Here is a 25,098-nt window from a genome sequence, read left to right on the forward strand (position 1 = left end):
GGGATTGCTGTTGTGGTTATGAAGCACAACAGGAGGAAAAGGAAAGCACGTCTCTATGCCATTAATAATATTAATTGTGTCTTTGAGTAAATAACTTTTAGCAGTTAATGGTGAGAAGTCTCAGAATGGGCTTAAAACGTACAGACACAGAGGTAAAAATCTGCTGAAAATCATAATGTCATAGGTTTGCATTTGCAGACTCAATGGACAGAAGAATCCCTGACAAGAAGACAGGAATGTGGTGAAAATGCTTACATTTGTTCTGGATGCATTAAATAAAGGGCAGGAAAGATAGTTTGACTGTAGAAAAAAATAAATGTGAAGCTGACTGTAGTCGTGACACTATCACTTGAAAAGAAGTCAAAAACAGTTATATTGCATGTGTTTTACCTTTAAAAATGATTTAAACAAATATTCTTATATATTCTTATAAGAGTCCAGGTAAGTACAATTTTGTTTTCTAAGTTAAACCAAGACATACTTATGTTCATCTTTACTGTTTAACTCTGGTGAACTAACTAATGTTTCTTTCCAAAAGTTGCAAATAAGACAGTCAGAATTCCAGTCCATCCTCTTTCAAGTAAACCCTCAAAGACATTTCTCTGAAATTCTGTGTTGTGGTAACATCCATTCTTCCGTTTTGTGCCCCTTTTTCCTTTCCGTCGCAGCTGATCATACCACGCTGGGGTTCATTATTTCTCCATGGTCTCTGCTGCTACTCCCTTCTGGCAGCGTCTCCTTTACGGACGAACATGTTGCCCAGCAAGACCTTCGAGCGTTCACAGCGCCAGAGGTTCTGCAGAACCAGTCGCTCTCGTCTCTCTCGGACGTTGAAAAGGTACCGTGTCTCTTGTGTCGCAGAAGACTATTGGCATTTTGCTCTCAGTTGTTTTACGAAGGAGCTTTAAAATGTTCTTTTAATCTCCCCAAAGTTTTTGTTTTGTGTCATTAATTGTTGATTTGCTTTCAACAATTAATTGTCTGAATAATTAATATTCAACAATTAAGGGGCTGGATGCTCTTACTAGGCTTCAGAGTTCAGAGACTGGGAGTTCAGAGAAGTCAAAGAGGGACTGTGGTTGCAGGGTCCTATGAGGAGTTGTCTCCTGCTTATCCCTGGTGATTTCTTTTCTAGTCGCAGCTCTTTGGGCACTCAGTGACACTAGCTGCACTGAGTGATTTCCAGGAATAAGCAGCACTTTGTTGCTTTTCTCAGAGGCTCCAATCACATCAACAATTTGAGAGTTACACACAGAGGCAAAAATTAGAGAGTTAAACAGAGCAGTTATTTAAGCAAGGTACGACATAGAAAGTATGTTTCCTCCTAGCCATAAAGACATCATTCATTTGTTTTACTTCATGCATGGAATTTTCAGTTGTGTGCAACATCTTTTCTTTACAACTCCTTCCTCTTCCTCCTCCTCCCCTTTTCCAAGGGTAGATGTTCACATAGGTCAGGTTTGTGTATGTGATCTGCTCCAGGTCACTGATAGGCGCTGAGTTACCAACTTCTCTAATGTTTTCCTATGCTTGGTTGCCAATGGTAATACTTGCCCTAGAAAACTATCCCCTTGGCCTAGTCAAAGGTATCAAGATGGGGGAATAAGAAGGAAACTGAGCTGTCCCTCCATCATCTTGTCTTCTCTGGATCAATACACGCTAGAGAAGGAAGCCAGCTGCAGCCAGCCTTGTAGTAAGGTGAGCACAAAGGCAACGTTTGTCAGTTCTGCTTCAAGAAGAGCGATGCGCTCCCTCTCCAGAGGAGACGAGTATTGGCATGGATTACGTGGATGAGGACTGTCAAATATTTTGTCCATACAGGATGTTGGTGTTTTGTTTGTTTGTGTTGCTGTTGTTGTTGTTTTGGTCCGAACTGTGTGCACAGATAGACTTTTTTGGAACCATATCAAATAAATCTCTACTGCAAAACACTGTTGCTTGAGTTCTTTGGCTTTTAGATCTCCTTCTACTCTACAGCCTGACAGGAATTCATCATAAATTAAAGGAGGTACCTAATGTGATCTGTGATAGTACTAAGCAATCAAGGAATGTTCAAGTTTGAACAGAACTGGTAAAAAATAATACCGAGATCAGTGAAAGATTCAGGACCTTTGAAGTGAGATGTAGCTGCTAGACTTGGAGGTTATCATGTTGGCATTGTTGTTTCAATGCTTCTGTCAGGAGAAAGAACTCGAAGATACTAACAGTGTCTGTAGTGTCACCTCTAAAATTAAGATGCAAAATGTGCCCTACAAAAACGAATTTTCAAATGGCAAATTTGTGATCAGATCACATGTTGTTTTTCTGGGCTGATAGCACTCTTCTGTGTCGGTGTTCGTTCAGTACGATGCAGTCAGGTAGCAACTACATGAAGCCCTTTCACTTATGGTATTTAGCTCTAGCATTAGATTGAAGCTTTAGATTTAGAGTTTGAAATTAATAACCTATTTTTTTGGTTGAGCAGTGCTTGGTTTTTGTGGGTTTGTTGCACACAGGAAAAAAGAATGTTGTTTCAAATTCATAATCCTTTTTTTTCTGGTTGTTTCCCTTGACATTTATATTAAATAGGATGTGGGACAGTACCCAGGTTATTTGAACTGATTTCTTCACTTAGTGTTCGTAGGGCTTACTTTGCACATGCTAACTGCATTAAGCTTTACCTCATTTAAACTCGCTTTTTATTGTTGGTTTGTTTGTTAGATCTCACTGTAGTTTGTTAAACTCATTTGTTGACAATCTTGGACATTTTTCTTTTTGTCTCTGGTTCTGGAATGAGACCATGTCTTGAAGCTGCTGAAAGCAGAACAGATTCCTGCTTGTTACAGCCTCTCACCAGGCAATGACAGGGTTGCATTTTTCTCTGAATTATGACTTTTTTTTTTGCTAACCCAAAGAAATAGTGTATTCAGTGATAAATACTAGACAAAGTGATAGTCAGTGAATGCCCGTTTGATTCCATGGCCTTCAGGCAACTGCAGTACAAAACGAGTCTAATGTAATTAAAAGCTTCTTGACAATGCAGTAAGTAAATACTCAGAGCTCCTGAAATTAATTTGGTGTGGGTTTCTGTATTGGGGAACTGAAAAATGAACTAAAATTTTTGGAACAAATGATCTAAATTGTGAGAAGTGCCAGTTCCTGCTCCTCAACCTCATCTGGAGAGAGAAAGGGGTGGAAGCGTGAGAGATGTGGGTGTGAGTATGTGGGTGTGTGTGTTGCGTTGTCCTGTAACAAAGCACCAGTTAGTGACAGATGGTTTGAGACCAGCTAGATTGCTGGCCGTCATCACCACAACTTTGGTTTGGTGTTGATGATTTTGGCCTAGTTTTTGCATGTGACATCATCTCATATGGCTGGAGCTTGATGTCATGCTGCAGCAGCCTCAGACAGTGCTGATGGAGCAAACAGGCTAGTGTGGGTGGCATCGTGCCTTATAATGTCTTCCATGCAGTCTGGTGTGAAAAACCGAAGTGGTTATGCTTTATCCATTCTTTTTTGTCTTTTTTCTTTTTCTCCTCCCCTCTTCTAGAATGTATGTTCTTGTCTCCAGTGAAATTTTCACTGGAGTGATGAGTTTTATCTCAGTTTCACCTCTAACAGTTCTGTAGGCATTTTCTTATAGATAAGACTTTGTCTTCATTTCACAGGTTTTGTTGAGTTCATTACTATCTTTGTACACTCAATTCATGTGCAGCTTTAAAAGCTGGATACAAAGGACCTAAGCCTGGACAGAGCCTGTTCCTTGACTTTATGTGCTAAAGATTAATATATCTTTCATGTTGATATTAATTGTTAATTATACACTTAACGTTTAATGTATGTGTATCTTAACAGGCTGATTATATATCTGACTTCTTCATCCTTTGCCTCTGTCTTTTTAATGTTCATTGCCCGCTTTCCCTTTGAGCCCAGTCTAAGGAATCTCTTGCCAGCATAGATCAGTGTTTGAGTCCTGCAGAGCTCTACCTTCCCTTTGGGCTAATTTTAAGGAGCTTTGCAATCTAGGCTCAACAAAAGGTGGATCAGCTAGATTACATGGGTGCCTGTCTTTAGTTGGAGATGACTTAAAATTAAGCAGAGAAATGAGAGGCAGAGAAATGAGGGTGTGATTGGATGCACTGCTTTTTGTCTCAGTGGGATTTACTGCTCTCTAATGACAAAGGAGAAAAATCTGAAAGAGAAGACTCACTTGAATTAAATGCAGAGAATATATATAGGCAGAATGATGTGGAGTTAGTTCAATGAGCTGACAAATGTCCTGTGTTTTGTTGCAGATCCATATTTATTCTCTTGGTATGACACTTTTTTGGGGAGCTGACCATGAAGTTCCTCAAAGCCAAGTAAGTTTTGATTTGTTTAATGTTCGAGCTTCTGTCTAGGTCATGTGGCTGGTCTACTTCCAAAAGATTTGATTCCACTAATATCTTCCAGCGCACAGTTGTTCATCTTGGCATCTCGAAGGAGAGGACTTTTCCTCTTGTGACTACGTTTTTGTGCATACAGAGGTGACTGGTCCTCACTAGACATGCAAAAAGGAAGCTTTCCAGTAAATTTATTTTTAAATGTTCATCTCTTCAGTGTTAGTACTTAAACGTAGATCATTTCAACTGCACAGAGGCTGTTCTGTGTGGTACAAGGCTTTGCTTCCTTGACTGGTGTTTTTGCTACTTGAATCCCTACTTCTGTGTTGATTTTTGATGATATAGAAAGTAGAAAAGAGAGGAAATAGGAGAAAAATGTAACTTTGCAGGTAGAAGTTTGTCACTTCTGAAGGGGCTGTGATAACGAAGAAGGTGAAATGATATTTCACCACTTAGAAGTTGGCTTTCATGTAAGCCCTCAAGTGTAATGTGGACAGTAAGTCTAAGGAATAGACATTTCCACTGTTGAGTTTTCCTTATTTCTGTGTACTTGTCATCACTGTTGGCACTGATTCTCCCCCTCCTCCCGTTTTTGCTTCTTATCAGCCTATCAAACTTGGAGATCATCTCAACAGCATCCTCCTCGGCATGTGCGAAGATGTCATTTACGCCCGGGTATCCGTGCGGACCGTCCTGGATGCTTGCAGTGCCCACATAAGGAACAGCAACTGTGCTCCTTCCTTCTCATACGTGAAGCAGTTGGTCAGGCTTGTTCTGGGAAGCCTGTCGGGGGTAAGTGTTTATTAGCAGTTGAGCAGGAAGGGCAATGAGCAGGAGCAGGGAAACTATCACATAGACTATAGCGATTGTATGTGGAAACAAGTGGAAACCTTTTTTTTTTTTTTTAACCTTCTGGTTTTCCAGTGTGAACTTGTACCGAAGTATTTGGTACTAACTTGTCTTCCACACTGATGTTAGCTCTTGTAACGTTCGACTTGGTGTCCCTGCCTGTTTTGCAGGTGGATCAACTTTCTTGCAACGGAGGTAGAAAGCTGCAGCCCGACAGGAGCCAGGCTATTCGGGACAGGCTGAGAGGAAAAGGTCTCCCCACAGGTAAATACTTCCTTGCTGCTTCCTTTGCTCACAGCTCTGTTTGCCACAGCCTCTTCCCTGCTTTCTGGGCAGTCCTGAACTCCAGTCTTTGCAAGCCAACAGGGGCAAGCTGTTTTCTTGCCCCTGTAGCCTCACATTGCTGATGTGCTTGAGCTGTTTGGGTTTGTGTCTTCTAGAAACAAGCAGCTGTGCAGAGAGTTGCAATAGGCTTGTAAAAAGCAACAGAAATTACTGAAGTTGAATGTGACACTAGCACGGCATTGCTGCTCTTCCTGCGCTAACTCCTTCAAGATTGGTCCCAGCTTAGGGTACTTAGTCCTTTAAAATACTGGTTCATACAGGCACGTCACTGATTGCCTGTTCTCCCAATGTGATAGGTTTATGAGCAGTTTCCGATATAGGCTGTCTTCTTATCTTCCTGCAGAAATGCACTGTTCTGATTGTGTCTTTAAGAGTGGCTGTTGTTGTCGTCCTGGTATTTTTTTTTTCTTTTCTACAAAGTTTCTGTAGCAATAGGGAAAATCTCCAGGAATACAGAGATTGTAACTGAATGCTGTCCTCTTGCTTTGTAAACAAACTCATACTTTTCTTCTATGAGCTCCTTAAATTCTGCCTTAAAATTAATTCCTTTCCCTTCCCCCAGTTCTATAAAAGTTGTTCCAGAGGCTTATTGTTCTTGATAGTTAAAGCACTCCTAATTTCCTTTTAAACCTTGTTCCTACTAATTTCCAGTTTAGTCATATTCACAGTTTCTTTACTCACCTTTGTTCTTGTGCCAGTGCCAGCCTCTGACATTGCTCAACTTGCACTCTCTTGCTTTTCAAATGGATCCTCAGCATCTTCAGTTTCATTAATAATTTGCTCCATAGCATAGTAGAGCTTGATTGGAGCATATGAAAATCTGCTTCTACCTCTGTCTTGATTATTTCCATGCCAGCATCCCCACTTCCTCTTCTGCTTTTGATCCCATGATCACCATAAATTCCCTAGTGTGAGAATTTTAACTTTAGAGCCATGGCAAGACTATCTTTAAACTCTGTTCTCTTTATGTTTTCTGCACTATTAGATTTTTTTGTTCTTTTCAATAGTACAGGTGAAAAGTCTTTTATGTTCTGCTTTTCATTTTCTTAGCAAATCCTTAGCTTCTCCTCTTCCTTAGGTATTTATATCCTTTGAGATTTTTTTCTTTTTTTTCTTTTTCCACTCACAATTTTGTCTCATCTTTGGAGCACATTTTATTTTTTCCCAAAGGTAATATATGTCCCTAGAGTCTTAACTGTCTTAACAACGGCTTTTTGTTTGACTTGCACTAAATTTTGCAGATTGGTGTGGTGCTGTGGCCAGGATCTCCATGGATTTCTGGCTTAGTGCTAGGATGAATATTATCTGTTCAATGTCTGAAACATTCTCTGGGACCAGGGCTTTTTATTTACAGGGTACAGACCAGATGATCTAATTGTCATTTTTCTCCTGCATCCTCTGACCTTATTTCTAAAATGTGCTTGCTAGAATCCTCTTTCCTCTTATCCTTTCCTTGAGTCATTCGGTATGTGTGATTAAGGCTCCAAGATGGTTCAAAGGCCTTCCTCTGAAATGATCTCTCAGGCTACATCAGTGCCCACTTAGCGATGCATTTCCCTTTTTTCCCTTTTTTCATGAGACCTAATTTAATATCTCCTGTCGAATAATATTTGTGAAATGATGTGTACTGGATAGCTTGAAGACTGAAGATGTCTGAGGGTTTTGATCCTCCTGTTCTTCTGGCATTATGGGCAAGCACTTCCATGCTCTGAGTGTCACAGCAGCACAGGGAATGTTTGGGTGTGATGGTCAAGGGCGAGCCTAGTTTGTCTGCATCCCTTTTGCCCTGCTCCCACAGGAGCAGATGATTAAATAGATGGTCTGGAAGACTCTGTCTGGTTCTGTCAAGATGACTTGTCAGCCAGAAAAAAATTCTTTCAGCTCCTGTCTGCTTTTAGGATAATTTGATGTTACTCTTATATCTTCTCCCTGCCTCTTGAGACTGAGGTAGAAAATGGGGTTAATGTTTTCTAATATTTTGAATTTGCCTTCAGAGAAGACCCTGCAGCAAGTCCTTTCTTTATTTTCTGCACTTTGTCAGTGTTTCATCTCTTCTCTCTTGCCAGAGGGCCTTGTAATCTGTCCTCTGCAGCGCTTGCACCCTCTGTGCTCCCCTGAGCCTTTGTCCCTGTCTGCTCCTGGAGTTGGGCCTATTCTCTGGTACCTCTTACCAGCACCATCTTAACTCTGTCCCTTGTCCCCTTCCTCCATCCCCACTGCACTCAATCCGTATGGAATACGGAGGAAAAGACAAAAGAAGAAGGAAACAAGATCCTCACCCGCTACCTAACCTAGATCTGGCTGTTCTCAGTTCCATTTAGCATTTCTGCTGAGTTAACTATTGGAAGGTTAGTGAGGGTACAGTGAAAGGGGTATCTTAATTTAGGGGGCTATCTTAGAGATGACTTAAGGACTGGTGGCTCACTCTCAATTCAAGGCAGTTTAATACTTTATTATTCCTTCCTTTGTAGCAGCGGGCAGGTTGGCTAGTGCTAATCCTGTCAGTAGCAACACAGAGCAGCTATCCTGGGGGCACAGCTTTCCGCTTTCTGGAAAAGTGAGCTGTGGAATGTAGTGCTAATTAGACTGATGATAATCTCATAAACTGAGGAGCCACAAGGAGAAGGCCACAGGAGGGCTTGAGAGAGCTGGCGGTAGCAAAAGAAGAAGAAAGGAAACCAAAAACCAGGTCAAGCACTGGATCATCTTCCCCTCTCTTTGACACCCTATTATTCTTCAGCTATGGATACTTGAATTATATTCGTAGGAATATAATTCAGGAATATAATTATATTCCAGGAATATAATCCTAATTCCTAGGATTATAATTGTTTGCAATTGCAGAGTTGCATGTGTTTAGAGAGGTAGTAAGCTACCAGGCAGTGTTACAGTCCTGAGTGAACTCACTTAGGATGAGTTAGAAGTTACACCAAGCAACTTGTTACTAACTATGTCATTTCCCTTCCTCTGGGAGGAGATTTTGGGCCGAGGTTACCTGGGGGACAGTGTTGGGAAGCCTCACTGAGGGCCGCTGTTTTGCCAAGTTTGCTTTAGTCAGTGTGAAAATCATATTTAAAGAGAGTTTTGAATGAACAAAATATCTGTCAAATAGCAAAAAAATCTTACAGTAGTGCTTTTATTAGGAGTGTGAGTATTCAAATATTATTAGTAGTATCTAACTTGCTGATGTATCATGCCATATGCATGAATCTAGTGAAGGTCTAGCTGAAGAAAGATATGCCTCGAGCTGGAGACTAGTCCCTTACTACCTTAGGTTTTTGTGGCCTTGGAAAATGCTAAGATTTTCATTGTTTTTGTTTTCATTGTTGAACTGTTATGAAATGGCTTTTAGTGTATGAGCTGAAACTATTTTGTGAGTGAAGTCATTTTCTTGCTAAATCCAGGCATGTAGATTTCCCTGGACAAAAAAAAATAAATCAGCAGAGCACTTGATTCCATTGCTTTGGAAATCTCTCATCTGGCAATATCATCTTTTTGTTCCTAGCATCCTCTGTACTTAAAAAAACACACAGAACTGAGTAGGTGGAGAACAACTTCCAGAGATCAGCAAAACAAATTGGATGCCAGAAAAAAATAAAAATAAAGCCTTCTCTCTCAAAGTTCAGAGAACAGCTTTATTTTCTTCCAACAGGCATTTCTCTGTATTGGGACATAGTGGACTGTATTGGGAGAGGTCTTGTTGACCCAGGAATCATTGCTGCTTCTTGACTGAGCCTGCTTAAGGGAAACTCAGAGTCTTTGGGATAAAAGAAAGGACACAAAGTCAGTGGAATTAAAAAGAAAGAACAAAGCAGAGCTGTAAAATGCTGTTTCTGTGCAGAAATGCTTGAGCTTCTCCGAGGATGTGCAGAAATGCGAGAACAGAATAACAGGGTGGTCCTTTTGTCTATTTCCATGAGATATGGACTAAAAAGAAATCTGCCCTCTAGTTTGAGTGAGAAAGAGCCCTGGTGCCCTTGCTTTTGCTGCGCGGGTCTTGGAGAAGGCAAGAGGTGAAATGCAGATTCAGGAAGCGCCGCGCGGCCGCGTTCTCTACCACTATTCAAAAGGAGATGCCGAGCGCCTTGTTTTCCTAGGGGAGCTGTGCCAGAGCAGAGCAGGACACGTACCATTCCAAAGGGTGTCTAGCCCTGCCACTGCAGCACACCGTACTTAGAACAGCCCTTGTATCCACCTCACTACTACTCCCACAAGAAGTGCCTTCTTTTCTGTGCAATTCGGTCTGAACTTGGGATTTCTTAACAGCAATTAAAGGCTAAGGAGGAGATGCCATTTCCAGCAGTCAGCCCACAGGCCACATCTGGCTCCAATATCTTCCCTTTGGCTCTGAGCCTTCTCTGAAGGGTTTGCAAATCCAGCTTCTGCATCAGCCACCCACTTGTGTTTGGGAAGCCAGCCACATTGTTTGGGGATAAGGATTTTTCCGTCCTCCTGTGTTCTGCACGTCCATGGTGTGGGAGATGTTTTTTCAACTAAAGTATAAACATTTCCTCTTCTCAGACCTTGCAGTCTGGCACTAGTGGTGTATGCTTTCTTGCCAGTACCTCCTCTCCCTTCTATGAGCATAAATTTGTATGTGTGTGTGTATATATATATATGTGTGTGTGTGTGTGTATCTATACACACACATAGATACATACACACAGATATGTCTGTAAGCTTTGGTAAGGATGCCCAGGGTGTGAAAAACGGTTTCTGTATTGGGTGAACATAAAAAGGGGAGGATGAGGAAGGGTTTCCAGGAGTTTGAGCCACATTTACTCAGTCAAGATAGATGCAGCCTGTAGGTGTGATGACAATGTTAGTGCTTGTGAAGTAAAGCCTCAGCTGCCTGTGCGACAAGGTTGGCACACAGGTGAATGCAGACGCGCTGCGTGTGTTTCGGATCACATTGCAGCAGTCTCTGTCTGAGGAAAATGAGCAAGATTAGTGGCAGTTTGAGGGGAAGATGGTTTGTGAATATTGCTGCTACCGAAGGGTACGTGGTTGTTTCACAGCTGAAGGCGCCGAAGGGAAAAAGAGGATTCATTGGTGACCATTTAGGGAATTAAACTTGTTCCCATTGAAAGTGTGTGCAACAATAGAGTTTCACCTAAGCACCAGAAGGGATTTTGTTGTGAACCCTCAGTGATTAATTACTTCTCTTATTGTATGTATTCTCTTTATATATTGTACTTGGGAATCATACTATTACTATAATTGCATTTGAATTATTTACAGTAATTATAAATAATTGCAGAAACATAACATCAAGGGGAGGATAAACACCCAAGGGCACCACCCGAAATCAGGAGCCATTCTGGTGAACACCAAGGAGAGATGACTTGAGCAGAAAAGGAATTGGGGAAGGGGAATGCTTGCTTCTTGGTGGCACTTCCATGTTTTAGATAGCAGCATGAATTGCTACTGCTACCACAGTTGTTGGGATTTAGGGAGCATTTCTCTCTTCCACTTTACTGTTGGACAACTGGAGCCTGGAGTAGCTCCGGGCTTAATGGGATATATTTAAAGCCTTTAGTGGAGCTAAGAAACTTTGGATAAATACCCAGAGCTTCCATTACAAGGCAAGCCTTGCTTTATTTTAGGAAGGCCACAGTGTGAAAGGACTGCAGTCCTTTATGACCTCTTGCTGTAAATAATTCCATGGTAATGTTTCAGAGGCATCCAGGAAAAACTGCCAAACAGTTTTTTTTGTGGCTTTTGAAGTCTATGGAGGTACTTAGGGAAGTGAAGAGCAATGGGGATAAGTTGACTTAGGACAGGTGTAAAGTATGGATGTGGTCACTACTGCGTTGCCAAAAGCTCCCGTTGGCAGCCCAGGTCAACATGAAGATGGTTTCAAGCCAGACCTTTCCCCTCGGCAGAGCGGAAGAGCAGGGTTCTGTCTGCTCCAGGTTTATATCTTGGTTCTGTGGGCCCTGTGCCTGCTTTCCTGCTGGGACAGCTCCTCATGAGGATTGTCACACAATCGTCGTGAGGATTGACACATCCCCTGATGTGGGGAACAGACAGGGTCCCTCGTAAGCTGAGGCAAAGAGCTCAGACCTTTGTACCTCTGCTCGCTGAAATGGGGCATCCTGGCCCTTGGGGCTTGTCCAGCTGCTGCTGCTTTAATCCGCATCTTCAATGCCTGAGTAGAAAGTCTTGCCTAAAAATATCTGCTGCCCTGATACATACAGGTATCAATGTGAAGTTGATGTTTATAGAATGGATGTTAGCACGCTGCATTGAATAGATAATGGTGAGTGACTGCTTTTAAGACTTGTGTTTCTCTAGGGTCTTAAAGGCCCAGTGAGGCTAATGCTTTGAGAAAATTGAATCCCAAGACTTACATTAGCAGCAGTTTTCTTTCAGTGGCAACGATATAATCTTGTTCAGAGCACCTTTTTCCTTAGTATTGTCCCACCTCGTTCTGTTTCTTTGATCCTGAGAGTGATTTCACCATAGGAGGCAGGGAGAGAGACATGTAGGTATGGATAGAGGTATAGGTCCGTAGTTTAGGCTGATGCAGACATGAAGCAGACAGGCTCATGGAATCACCTTGACCTTGGAAGCTTTGTCAGTCTTTGTCTTATAAGACAGAGTACTGCACCCGTTCAGTCATTCTGTCATCCTCAGAAATAGTCGTTGCACTTAGACTTAGGATTTTTAAAATTCCTTACTGTACAGTCATCCTCTTAGTACTGAGACTACCGTGGGACAGCTGAGTCTGGAGAACAACCCTGGACTTGTCATAAGGCAATAAAAAAATGTAGGTTGTGCTTCTGGTGTGAGATGTGAAAGGAGTGGGTGATTAGAAATTAATCATTAAGCAGTACTTTTGGTCATAGGCCAGATTAAGTAAAATTAAAAGCAACTCCCAACGCGTATGTGGTAACACGTAACACCTTTCTAATGTTAATGCTGAATTACATTAGACCGTAAATTATTTCCTGAGCACTTCAGGAATAAACTGCCTGTCAGATATAAACTATTTGGGGTTAGTCCTTTTTGACTCAGGCTTCCCTTCCAGCAACCATCCTAGTGTTTTGCTTGACAAAGTCAGTGCTGAAATATGTGCTCAGTGTTCTCTTGAGAACATTAGAAACTTCTGTTGTGCAGCTGTCTATGTCCTGCAAAATTACATATATGATCGTTTCTTCTTGTTCTAGCAAAAAACCTGATGGTCGATGCATCTGATGGACCCAAGCCTCATTTCTCCCAACAGATCACACTTAACAAAGGACTTAGCAAATCTATGGGTTTTCTGTCCATTAGAGGAACACAGCGCGAGGAGGAGTTTTTCCAAGGTATTTCCACAGATTACAGCTCAGGACAGGAAGATGCTTTTTGTCCTCGTCAATGTAAAACCAGTGATTTTGAAAAGAAAGGTCCCCTTCATACAGATGCTACTCCCAAGCGGAAAATCTGGGCTTCCTCCACAGACTTGCTTTGCACAAGTGACAAAGCAGCTGAGAGAGACCATGCTGGAGACTCCCACAAACACAGCCATCAGTGTGAGACATTTATGGTACGGACTTCTGCTCCTGCAAGAAACAAGGAGGCGAGGTATTCTGATGGGAGCATAGCAATGGACATCTTTGGGCCTCAAAAACTGGAACAAACACGTCACGGGCCTGAGACGTCAACTTCTGCAGCAATATCCAGCGCCTTTGACAGGATAAGAGAGAGACAGAAGAAGTTGCAGCTTCTGAGGGAAGCCATGAATGTAGAAGGTGAGTAAAGTTTTTGAATGATCTGCTAACTCCAGTCATTCAAAAGATTTCTCCTTAGGGTAATTTTAAGTTCTCTTGTAGCAACTCATATCACTACTGTGGTCTTCACTTTATCTTGTATTTTTAGGTCAAATGATTCAATCTCTGCTCTAAGATCTGTGCCAGAAGATGTATCTGGGTCATTTGTCTGAATGTGTTTTCAAGCCATGCTTGTGAAAGCTCATCAATGTCTGGCTGTTTTATGACAGGCTGCATGAAATCGCATCTTCCATCTAGTTTTCCTAAAGCTTAAGCATCTCCTTGTGAATATTAGGGAGAGTTAATAGAGCCTTTTATCAGGATTTGAGTTCAAAATGTCATTCTGTTCATGCCCTTTATGGCCATCCAGAAGATTCCTGCATTCAGGTAGTCATGGGAAGTATGTTCTTGGCTTCCTGCTGATACAATCCTTCTGTTGCAGGAAGCACGCATGACGCTGAAATGGCATGTGACAGTTGGAAAAGGTGCTGTTATTTCTGTAGCAGTTGTACAGAAAGGAAAGCTGGGGTGGTTTTGTGCTATAAAATGAGCACCTTCTGGTGAGTGTGACATTATCAAGTGAAGGAATGAAGGCTGTTGGGAATATAACCATGATTTATCAAGAAGGGTTTAGCAAGAACCTGTAATGATCTACTGAGGGTTCTGATGGAGTTGGGCCAAGCTGGTTGGGGTTTTTTTGCGCTTTAGGAGTCTGAAATTGGAGGGGACCGTATCAGGTATATGAGTCAACGTGGGTCTTTGAGCATAGGCAGCACACAAAGAGGGCCACTCCCTGCATTGGGAAAGATAAGCAGCCTCGTGTAGGAGAGCTGTTTCGTGGCGGCTTTTGTTGCACAAGAGCAGAAGCAAAAGTTTGGCCAGGCTCAGGGATGAGCAAGGCTTGATTGCTTCCACTCAGGGAGATGGGGAGGCTGCAGAAAGCCCAACGTGCCCACTGAGAGCCTTGGGCTGGGTGAGACTCCTGTAAGGAATGGGGGAAAGTGCAGCTCAAGGGAAGCAGGAAACAGCGTCTCAGAGGCCCAGCAGCCCAGGGAAGAGTCTGCACAGACAGGGCTTAGGCAATGGTTGGTGACTCACTGTGCAGCCTTCTGAGTTTGCGGGAGTTACTTGTGGAAAACATCAGGATGCTTTCCCAACAGAGAGCTGGGCCCTGATGCTCCTGCTTTTTTTGAGGCTTCTTACAGGAAGGAGGGTATGTTCCATGCTTTGCTTGAAGCGAGGGGCGTTGCTCTTTGCCATTTATTTTGTGTTTTCCCTCTGTTTGTCTGTTTACTAATTAAAAGTTTGGGGCTGAAATGTGGTTGTGACTGCGAATTGTTAGTGAGAGCCACTTCTAAGGGCTGTTAGCAAGATGGGGAATGCTTTTTCATAGCAGAATTCACATCTCGTGTGAGACATTGAGTTTTTTGGAGAAACTTGATTTAAAGTTTCTTATTCCACCTTCAGGAGCAAAATCACAGAACTCTCTAGTACATCAACTCTGCAGCTTCCTGCGACTTCTCCTGTTTCCTCGGCATTAGTGTTGCCTCTCATTTTCAAGTAATTAGCGGGTAGGCAGATCTTTCCCTACACTGAGTCTTACCAGGAGGGTGTGGAGCTGCTCTTCTGGCATAAATTGACGGCTCAGAGATGTGAGGAACTGTGTAGAAAGCCACAGGAAAATATCCCCAGCCCTGGGGAAGGCGGCGGTATCTCAGGCCACACCATATGCACGGCGAGTTTCCTGCCGGCACTCAGGAGCTGCGTAGCTGCCGGGTGGGACAGCACCACAAGTGGAGTGGGAAAGAAGCCTAGAGGAAGGGATAGCACCTCTTGCTTGGAGGTGCTGGTTACCTGGATTGTGGCATGGGCCTTGGAGGCTAGCATGGCGTGGCCTCCAAGGACACGCGCTGAAAGAGAAAGGGAGGAGAAGGAAGAAGGCGTTTGGAGAGCTTGTCTGCTCAGAACCAAGGATTCTGTTCAGTTGGGCTGGCAGAATGGGCAAGGACTCGTGGGAACAAGATGGGTCGTGGGGCTGGGTAGAGAACATCTGTCTGCCCGTTGGTAGGCTTGAAGGTTCCTTAAGTTCAGTGGAATCCAGGTCTAGGTTACATTTAGGTTATATTTAATTATACATTAGCTGCAGTAATCTGCTTTCAACTGTTCACTGCTTGCAGGTTTTTTGTTGAATTGTAAGATGACATTGGCCTCTGCAGAGGAACTTGAATGACACGGGACTTTTTTTGACTTGAACTTAGCTTGAGTTAAGCTGGCAAACTGTTCTGTTATTGCTAAAACCTTGAGGAGCTGAGTGTTTTGGAAGCTGTCCTCACGCAGAGGTTTGGATTTTACAACCCAAATTATAAACTCATGAGAGGTTGGGTTTATAGTGGAAAGAATGTCAGAGCTTTAATTGCAGCTGTACTGTAATGGGGTAGCTGGTAACGAGCTACAGACCATCCAAACTGCGTTATAAGCTGCTTTTGGCTGGACTCAGATTTAGCCTCAAAGCTTCCAAAGACGCTGTCGTTTTAAGGGCCTTGCTCACGACCTCGCCATCTCGTATGTTTTTCCCCTGGTTGTTTATGTGCTGGATAGTTGGGGTCACAGTCTGTGGGTTGAGGCAAAGATGCTCCTGGGGCTCAGGTGTACAGGGACCAGGTCGGAGCACCAAGAGCAGGCTTCAAAAATGGGCTTTAATTTTGCCGAGGGACGGAAGAGCAAATTCTGTCTCCACTTGTATTATTCACTCTTGGTTTTCTTGTGTCATTCTGTGCACTTTGGCCAGATTGATTACAGCTTGGAAGTTAAAACCTGCTAAGACCCAGAGCTTTATCTGTGCTGAGTGGGCCCGTTTGATTTATTTTTGCTCGTTATCTTCTGAGAGTTATGAAGCACAAACAGAGTTTTTACGTGCTGGACCTACCCTCCCATGGTGTGTGAGCGTGGCCCGTGGCTGTCCCGGGACAGTCCTGTGCGAAGCTCTGCTCCTTGTTGCATTGGCAGCTTTTTGTCCCTGTCCTGAGTTCTTGTCTGATGAAAAAGGAGTTGATTTTGCAGCTTGCCACCCAAAGAGGAGGTCCTCTGTCTTCTTCCCCTGTCCATCTGTGCTTGAGATAGTCAGCGAGAAGAGAGTATTTTGTGTTTCTAGAGGTCTATATGCACTATATGCACTGAATTTCTGTGTAGGTTAAGCAGAGGAAATGCGAGTCATATACAGGGATGGAGCCTGTTTGCGTGTGGAAGCAACTTTCATCCCTGTTTACACATGCCCTATGATCCCCGGGCTCAAGTATGACTTAAATGCAGCGGTGGGAGAGGAGTTGTCACGCGGTTGGTATGTCTGGTATGAGAAAGGTTTGGCTAGAGCAGGGGTCAGGGCTCGTATCCCTGAAGAGGGAAGGTGAGACAATAGAGTGGGTTATTTTGGAGGGGAAACTTCCAATCAAGGATTTTACTGAGATGGTAGAAATAGGCTCCTCAAGGAGGATGCGAGGTATGTTTGTGAGGTTTCTGTGAAGTACAAATACCCTGGCATCAGCCACTATTATTTTTGTTCTTAGTAGGATATGCTACTTAAATGCTTATCCCTCTGCTACTTCATATAAGGTAATTGAATTTTATGAGATGAAAAGGGAAGAGTAAGCACGACTCCAAGCTACTAGTTAAAGTATTCCCAAAGAAGCACGTCCCAGTTGCTTTTGGAAGATCAGCAATGTCTTCTAAATGGTTCTTAAATCCAACGCTTAAGTAACAGACACATCTTTAAACAAACAAAAAGAAGCCCAAAAGGGCAAGCGTGAGCTCCTTCCCTCCCACTCTGCCCTTTCCCTGCTCAGCACAGCCAGGGATTTCTGTAATAACAAGCATCTGAAAACCGTGATTTGGGTTGTGCGGAGGCTATTGCAACTCGAAGCTAAACGCCCTCCTCTGGTTTCTGTTGCAGTTGGCTGGGCTGGTGCCTTCTCCCAGTGACTTGTCTGGGCCTGCGCCTGCTGCCTGGCCTAAACTAAACAGGGAGTTTGGTTCTGGTCCTGCCTCGAGGGCCGATTGAGTTGCGCTCAGCTGCCCTTGACGCGGAGGCCACAAGAGCATCGGAGCAGCGCGGAGCGACGCGGCTCGGTCCAGCTGCGCTGTTTCCTTCAGCTCTGCGCTGTGGTTAACATGAATTGACATCTTTGCTACCAGATTTATTTATAAGTTTTAGTTGTAGGCTATAATTGCAACGTGTTTCAACCCAGGTTATTTCTAGGGACAGGAGAATAATTGGAAATATTCCTGTAAGATACTGAGATCTAAACACTGTCGTGTGTGAGAAAGGCTACGAGTTGAACAACTTCTGCTACAACATTCTTGATACTACTGTAAGAAAGGAAGTCAATTCTGAAGTCTTTTCAGTCGCCCTAAATTAAAAAACCACCCAGACTATTCAGAAATCTCATGGAAATTGGGGAAATTTGGAGGAGAATTTGTTCGTTTTCCATAGCTTCCGTGCATCTCATCTTTCAGTTCCCTCCCAGCCACGCAGCCTGGAGGGTTTCTGGTTGCTTGCTTGGCTTGCTTTTAAGAGCTTCCTCACCCAAACTCGTTGTATTTCCCAGGGCAGCAGAGAAATGTGCAGTCCAAGTAAGCTGGTAGAAATGCAAAAAATCAAAATGCCTCTTTTTCTGGAAGGAGTTTTTGGAAACACATCTTCCAAACTTGGCATGAACTTGCCTTTATCCTTGGTCTATAGCATCATTTAATCTGTTCTCCTGCTTTTTTTCCTATTTAAAGTTTTCCATGCTACTGTAAGAAGTCTAAGCAAGTAGTGTTGTCAGCTGGCTTTTTTTCTGAACCCTGACCACTTATCCCACATTTTTTACTGCTTTTACAGGAGTTTCCATTGGGTGTTTTTGTTTTCTGGAACTTGGAAGCTCTGATTTTCTTTTTGCGGTGCCTGAAATCATCTTGTAAAAATTAAGCTTAGATGCCATTTAAACTGTGTTTCAGAGCAGAGTTTTGAGCACATCACCTTTTAATTTAAACATGTTTCTTGATGGAAATAAGTTGAAAACTATTTCCTAACTAACTATCTGCAGGTATTGCAGATGTTAGTGTGCTGCAGCTCCTCACAATTCCTTCAAGTCTCCCTAATTAATAGGGTAGAAAGGCAAATATGTTTTTTATTAATGAAGGCCATGATGCTGCAAGGAGCAAACCTGTCCTGCTGCAGAGCTGTTACATTGAGCTGTTACTCGAGGATTAGGTCGTATGACCTTCCCACCCCTTGGTTTTAGTGCTTCCTTCTGCAGAGGGGAAGCCGAATGGTGGTACCCAGCTGTGCGGCGGACACCGACTGAGACTGGAGCGACCTCAGTTCTCTAGGCTTGGCCTCAACTGCTCTGAGTTGGAGTAGAGAATGAGCTCTAAGTTCCTCTGTGGGACAGTCTTGTTAATAAGGGTGGTTTCTTTCAGCAAATTCATCGCATCCTTGTGCTCTGTTCTAACCCTCTCCTCTTTTGCTGCTCGGTTGCTCCCCGTGTCTACTCTGCCACTGGAGTTCCTGACTGCAGGGTTTTCTTTTTACTTGTATTTACAGAATTGTTTATGGTTGATTTTCTTTATTTATCAAGTTGATTCATTAATCACATAAATTTGGTTGTTTTCATCCTTTTCTCCTGCAGAGGCTGTTCCAGTCAGTCGCATCTGTAGCACCTACAGTTTGCATCAAAACTATCTGAGCTGTTCTGGTTTGTCCAAGTTAAGCAGTATAGATGCCAAAGCCAAGCTGAATGAATTTTAATTTACCAGGTCTTTACCTCTCTAGGGATTTTAACAACTTCGTAGTGAAGGAAGCAGGGACTGAGCCTTGCTAGTTTTCTTCATGTGATCTAAGGACCAAATATATTAGCTCTTTTTTTTTTCTGCTATTGGTTTTAGCTCAGAAGGGACCACAAGAGAGAAGTTCAGAGGAGGTGGATCTGTTAGCAGAGCCTAGAGAGGGAGGCCAACTGCAGAGCAACAGGCTGCAGAGACTGGCTGGGACTGCACAGTGTCTGCTTATAGGCTTTCTCTCCTCAAAATCAGGCAGAGAATGCTTAAATATGCTGAAAGCATCAGGTTTCCAGCGTCCCACTGTGTTTGATTTTGCCCTAGAAATGCTTCCCTTTGACTCTCCTGCTCACCCTTTTTAACCTTTCAGAGCCTTTGAGACGGTACAAATCCTACCACAGTGATGTCTACAGCACCTCCAGCGAAAGTCCGTCTATTATTTCCTCAGAACCAGATTTCCGGCAAGGTAAGACCCGTGTTTAATAGTTCTTAAAAACAGGAAAAAAGAAAAAGAAGTTGAAGGTTAAAAATAGATGTGCGAAACATGAAGGCAGTTAAATCTTTAGTCGGAGACTGGGTAATTACCAGTAATATGAAGCTGTAAGCTGATCTCATGTAATTACAGTATGTGTAGAGGTCAGCATAATTGGCAGTCTGCTCAGAAGCAAGTTCAGCATTTAGCTCCCTGAAAAAAACTTGGGAGGAAAAGCTGGAAACGGGTAACTTGCTGCTGGAGCACTTGATTTAATGACTTCTGCAGCCTTCAGAGGCACAAGAATGAATGAATTTTTAGGGCAGTGTTTATGCTACAATACAAAAAGCTTTATGTGAAATGTTGCGTGACTTAATGCTTGTGATTTCCATGAACATTGCTGCAAGGATCAAATCACTGATAAAACAGAAGCCAAAGATTTCCTAAGATGGAAGCATAATGCAAACAAGGCAATGAACAAGTTACTAGTGACACGAATTTGAAGAAGGTTCTCCAGAGCTAGTGACCTGGAAAAGCAGGAGTTGGTGTGATGGTTTGTTAGTTGGTTATGTGACCAGAAGGGTTTTCTTCACATGGGGTGGGAGCAGAGCCTGGAAGAAGGTGCCGCGAGCTTTTTTGCTGTTGTTTTTTGGTTTTATTTTTATTTTTAATTTTGAAAAAGTACTAATATGGTGAAATGTTGTCCTGGGTAATCATCTGACCATCTAGGAGACTTCACACCGGGCGCTGAAGCATCGGATGATGCTAGCAGGCACGAGCACCCCCGATACTGCTCTGCTCTTCACGCATTGCCCTAAGGGATCCAAGTGAAGCACTTGGGAGAATTGACCTTTTTGTGTAGCACTGCACGTGTCGCTGCAGGAAAACCTTGCAGCCAAGGAGAGGACTGTGACAAGCAGGATAGCATGTGTTAACTACCAGGGGAAGAAGGAAAAAGAAGGAAGAAAAGAAGAACTACAAAAAGATGTGGATCAATCCAAGCCTTTGATTGGATAAATCAAAGGAGCAATGAGACACAGGAGCTCAGCATTTTAGTGGTTTCTTAAATCCCCTCTTAGGAATTGGATGCATTATTACCTTATCTTGCTAATCTCATTATGTTCTGGAATGGTTTTCTGTCAACATTTTATAGCTTGGTCAATTATTAATCTGTTTTTTCATTTGCTAGCGAGAAGAAATGAAGGTTTCAAGAGAGATGATACCAGCGGCGCTTTACCGGGCGCTGATGATATCTCCACATTGAGTCAAGCTAATTCTCAGCGGGCCAGGTAAGCCACAGGAAAGCCACATTTCTTCAAGTGCACCCTGTCTGGAGTAGAAGTTGTTCTAGATCTGCAAGAAATTTTTCACTATGATCCCCCAACTATGATCCCCCTATGGTCTCATAAGTCAGTAGTCTTCTATGGGAGTATTTTAGAAAGTGATGATATTAGAAAGGATTGTTTTGAACCGTTCATTTTTATAGGGACATGGTAACATGCAATTGCTTTGAAATAAGCCAAAAGCCATATATTTGGTTGCTTATTCTGGCAAATACTTGAGTTTACATTGCTGCGACTTGGGATTTTTTTCCCTTCTCCATGTAAAAGCTCCACACTGAACAGGTAGGCCACTTGGCTGATTTATGCTTTTTGAAATATATTTTTTCATACTGTGTACTTGAGTATTACATGTATTTTTTTTTCTATTTTTTTCTTCATAAAAGTGCTGTGCTGTTGATCAGAATTGCCCTTGGAAAAGCAGTTGTGCTTTGCACATAGTCTTTTAGCAGCAGCAGCATGTGTAGCAGTACCTGCTAGTGACACCTGAATATATTATATTATAGATGCTTGGGAATTCTTATGAAGGCTGGCCTTTTAAAGGTGGAAAATTCTCCTCTTTTAATCTCTGCCCGTTGCTGAATCACCTTGGAATGCTTGAGCAGAGTGATTCAGCCAGCTCTTGTGTAATAAAAGAGCAAAAAAAAAAATGCACACATCTGTTTCCCCCTCCCTTCTCTCTTCACCCTCTTACAGCAGCAGACCCATTTGTCAGCAGCTCTTCGCTTTGTCTGGGAGAGATCAGGAGGAGGATTGCTTCTGGGCTCCCTATTTTAGGATGTTTGTGTGCTGCAGAATGGGCCAGGTGGGAATCCTTCTGCTTTGGGTATAGTGGCAATTTGTAGAGCAGCGTGTGCGTTTGGCTGCAGCGTGAAGGCAGCCTTAGCCATCCAAACCGTAAGGATTTGGGAATTTTAGGGCGGAAAGCAGTTCAATAATTGCAAACCCTAGCTATGCTGGGCAAAGCAGCAGTAACTGGCAGGTGCTGATAAAGAAGTTCCCTTTCTATTTTCAAGTTGTTAGGAAACTGGAATGCAGTCTGTAACCGAAGCGCATTGGTGTAAATGAATCGGGCCCATTGGGCCAGTGAAAATGCCTCAAGAAGCCAATGAGACCAGTTTTCTGTGATTCGCCTTATATTGTCTTGTTTTATATGGATGTTTTAAGACTATTTCCTTCCAATGGCAGTAATTTGGATATGCAAGTGCAGCGAGGAGTCACCCCTTCTGCTTTCCAATAGAACAAGCCGTATGTTGTGCTATATGGTCCTACTCTCAAAGTTCAGTAGTTTTCAATCTGAGTTTTGGCCTGGGCTCCCCTCTGTGCGTTAGCTGAAAGAAGAGTCATTTGATGCCAGGGTTTGGGAAAGTATCTGTGCCTTAAGACATGAGTAGGATCCTTTGAGCATTTGGGAGCATTTTTTGGTGATACATATGTAAATATGTATGTTTTTTTACCCTCTCTATTTAGAGATACTATCTGTAGTTAAACTCATTTTATATTTAGTACTCTTTGGGCATATCTGTAGAGGGAGTCTGCTTAATTAGCTGTGAAGTAATCATTGTAAAAGTGAGCTGTGGACCCAGGGGTGGCATTCCCATTTCCAGGAATCGGCAGACGCTTCTGAAAGATGGGAAAGGCTGTGGAGATTTATGAGCCACAGAGCTGTTGAGGTAGACTGGCTTCCTCCTAAACTAGCAGAAACCCCAGAATATTTTTAATTGATTTTGATTTTGAAACACCCTTTCCGTGTTCTGTGCCTGCTGTCCTTTAAGCATCTTGGCGTGCTTGCCATCACAGCAATGGCTGCTTGTGCCTGTTTTTCCTCCTTTGCTTCTTGTAGTTCTTGATTCTCATCCCAGTGATTTTCTTTTCATCCTTTACTGCTTCTTCCTTTTTCTCTCCAGGAGCAGCAGCTGACATGGATTTCTTCCTTGTGTTTCCTTTCCCTTCCCGTTATCCACTGGCTGCTACTTCTCTCTCTCTCTCTCTCTCTCTCTCTCTCCCGCTCCCCAGAAAATCCCGTTTTTTCTCAGCCTCTTCCTGGGCTTTCCCCTGCACTTTCCATTGGAGAATGCCTGCTACTTCCCTTCCTCCAACTTCCTTCTGTGCTCCAGAACGTGGTAATTGCAGGGTAAGTACATGAGGCGAGGAGTCCATTTGCTTGCTGCTTTCCCAGGAGTTGGCGTTCCAGCCCGACGGCTCACCTGCCCTCTCTGGGTTAATAATATCCCTGAGATTCTGCTGAGCAATCCAGAAGCTTCTCAGGAAAACTCACACCTGTGAGCTGAGAGGATAAAGCAGCCGTGTGATGGCGTTTGACACAAAAATACACAATTTACCATTGCCTCCAGTGCACAGAGCTTTCTGCTTGTTATTAACAAGGCAGTTTTGTCATCGTTAGGCCTTGCAGATAAGCGAGTGCTTCCAGGTATGGCTGTTTGCGCCGTGTCTCCCTGCTCCGTATCTCCTTTGCCAACTCAGAGACATTTATGTTCAGAAAGTGTTTATTTTGGTTTGTTTTTTTGGTTTGTTTCAAGAGCCTGTCCTAGACCTTGATCTTAAGAGTGCTCGTGGGCGGATTTCACGTAGCTCACGGTGCATATTCCCACGTACGCTGATACTTAATGAGCTTCCGCTCTGTGCAAAGCTCAAACATGTGCACAAGCCTTGGCAAGTCCGAGGCCTTTTCCAGTTATTTTGTCCTTGTGTGTGCGCACATCGTTGGGGCTGTTGTAGCGCGGGAGAAGGGGAGCAGTGCTCCAGAAGCCCGGTGCAGTGGAAAGCACAATGGGCAACGTGGTTACGTTTTCCTGGAACTACAGTCTGTCTTACTTGAAATTAGGTTAGAGGAATCTCAGGGTAATTTTGCCCACGTATTGGCACGTTGAGGGCATTTTATCATTTGGACTCGTTCCCTCCTCTCACTTGAAGAGGATTTTTGTGCGTACCAGCCAACAGAACCAACTTAAATGTCAGAAATTTCAAGGCAATGCAGTGCGCTGCTCATACAGTTGGCATCTGCTAGAAACTTGGGTGTGAAAAGATGGAAATAGATTCAATCAAAATCAAATCAAAATTAAATAAAAATTTTCCATTCAAAGATGGAAATAAATTCAGTTTGTGATAGTTAATGCAAGATTTCAAATACTTTTTCTTTCCTCTTTCATGTTTTTCATTATTCTAATGTACCGTCAAAAGTTAACACTTAGCATAGAAGCACCAAGTGTGTGTTTTGATGAATGACTTGATTGGTTTACATTTTCCTTAAGTACGAGAGGGAAGAGGAAGGGAAGCAGAAGTGGTGGTTTAGTTGTTTTTTTCCTAACTTCTTATTTTTTAGGTTTAAAAAACAGTGTCTTTTGTTCTTGCTTTTGCTATCCAAAACTGGGCGTGGATTTCTTTCCTGGTTCTTCCATGTGTAATAGAATTGATAGGTCCTGTGAGATCCATATATGCTGTGATAGGAACAGGGGGAGGATTTGCACTGTTCTTTAAAAATACTAGTGTGGGTTTTTTTTACTTTTGGACGTTTCTTTTAGGCTCTGTAGCTTAATCTTTTGTGGTGCCTTCTTATCAACCAACCTCTTCTTAGCAGTTGAAAGGCAAAAACAATACTTTGTTTTGCTTGTCACCAGTAAAATAAGAAGCTGAACAAAATATTGTACGGTGTTTAGAAAAATTTAAAATATAGAATGTTGAAATGTATCTGAATATAGAATAGAACAAGTAAGTAAGTATTGCAAATATTTACAGCTGTGCTACTGTTGAGGAAAAGAATGAAACACAATGAACAAAGAGTTGGTGGAAAAATGCTGTAGAAGTAGTAATTGGAGCAATATGTGCCTATATAAAGGACAAAGTTTTCTTTGGTTTTATTTTTTAAATGCCCGCTTTTGAAGCACATTTGTCTCTCAGTCTCTGCATGAACAGAGAAACTTCAGCATTTTAGTGCGCTCATGTTTTCCTAGATTTGCTAGTTCTGTCTTGGTTCACTGGTTTTGTAGTGTCATGAGTTTTTTGACTGCAGCTGAGGGTTTATTTTCATAGAAATAAATGACAGGCAGTTGTGGAAACTTGGCACGGTGCACTCATTTTCCATATTGATCCGTGGCTTGTAGAGTGTGGCGATGGGAACGCTCTGTGTTAACCTCCCTGGTTGC

At 42.8% G+C, this 25,098-nt stretch overlaps 1 protein-coding gene across 5 annotated transcripts in view; it reads left to right on the forward strand.

Annotated features, from left to right (window-relative positions):
- PTPN13 (protein tyrosine phosphatase, non-receptor type 13) overlaps window positions 1–25,098 on the forward strand; it is an 87,322-nt gene that overhangs the window by 29,727 nt on the left and 32,497 nt on the right. For all 5 annotated transcript variants that reach the window (XM_026041295.1, XM_026041297.1, XM_026041298.1 and 2 more), the window contains exons 3-9: window positions 669–838; window positions 4,275–4,340; window positions 4,968–5,153; window positions 5,381–5,474; window positions 12,728–13,291; window positions 19,494–19,589; window positions 20,785–20,884. In XM_026041295.1, the coding sequence (XP_025897080.1) occupies window positions 669–838; window positions 4,275–4,340; window positions 4,968–5,153; window positions 5,381–5,474; window positions 12,728–13,291; window positions 19,494–19,589; window positions 20,785–20,884 (1,276 nt within the window). The remainder of the gene's footprint in view (window positions 1–668; window positions 839–4,274; window positions 4,341–4,967; window positions 5,154–5,380; window positions 5,475–12,727; window positions 13,292–19,493; window positions 19,590–20,784; window positions 20,885–25,098) is intronic.

Source organism: Nothoprocta perdicaria, unplaced genomic scaffold (assembly GCF_003342845.1).
Source record: "Nothoprocta perdicaria isolate Ctin4 unplaced genomic scaffold, notPer1 scaffold_281, whole genome shotgun sequence".
In the NCBI taxonomy this organism is placed as follows: Eukaryota; Metazoa; Chordata; class Aves; order Tinamiformes; family Tinamidae; genus Nothoprocta; species Nothoprocta perdicaria.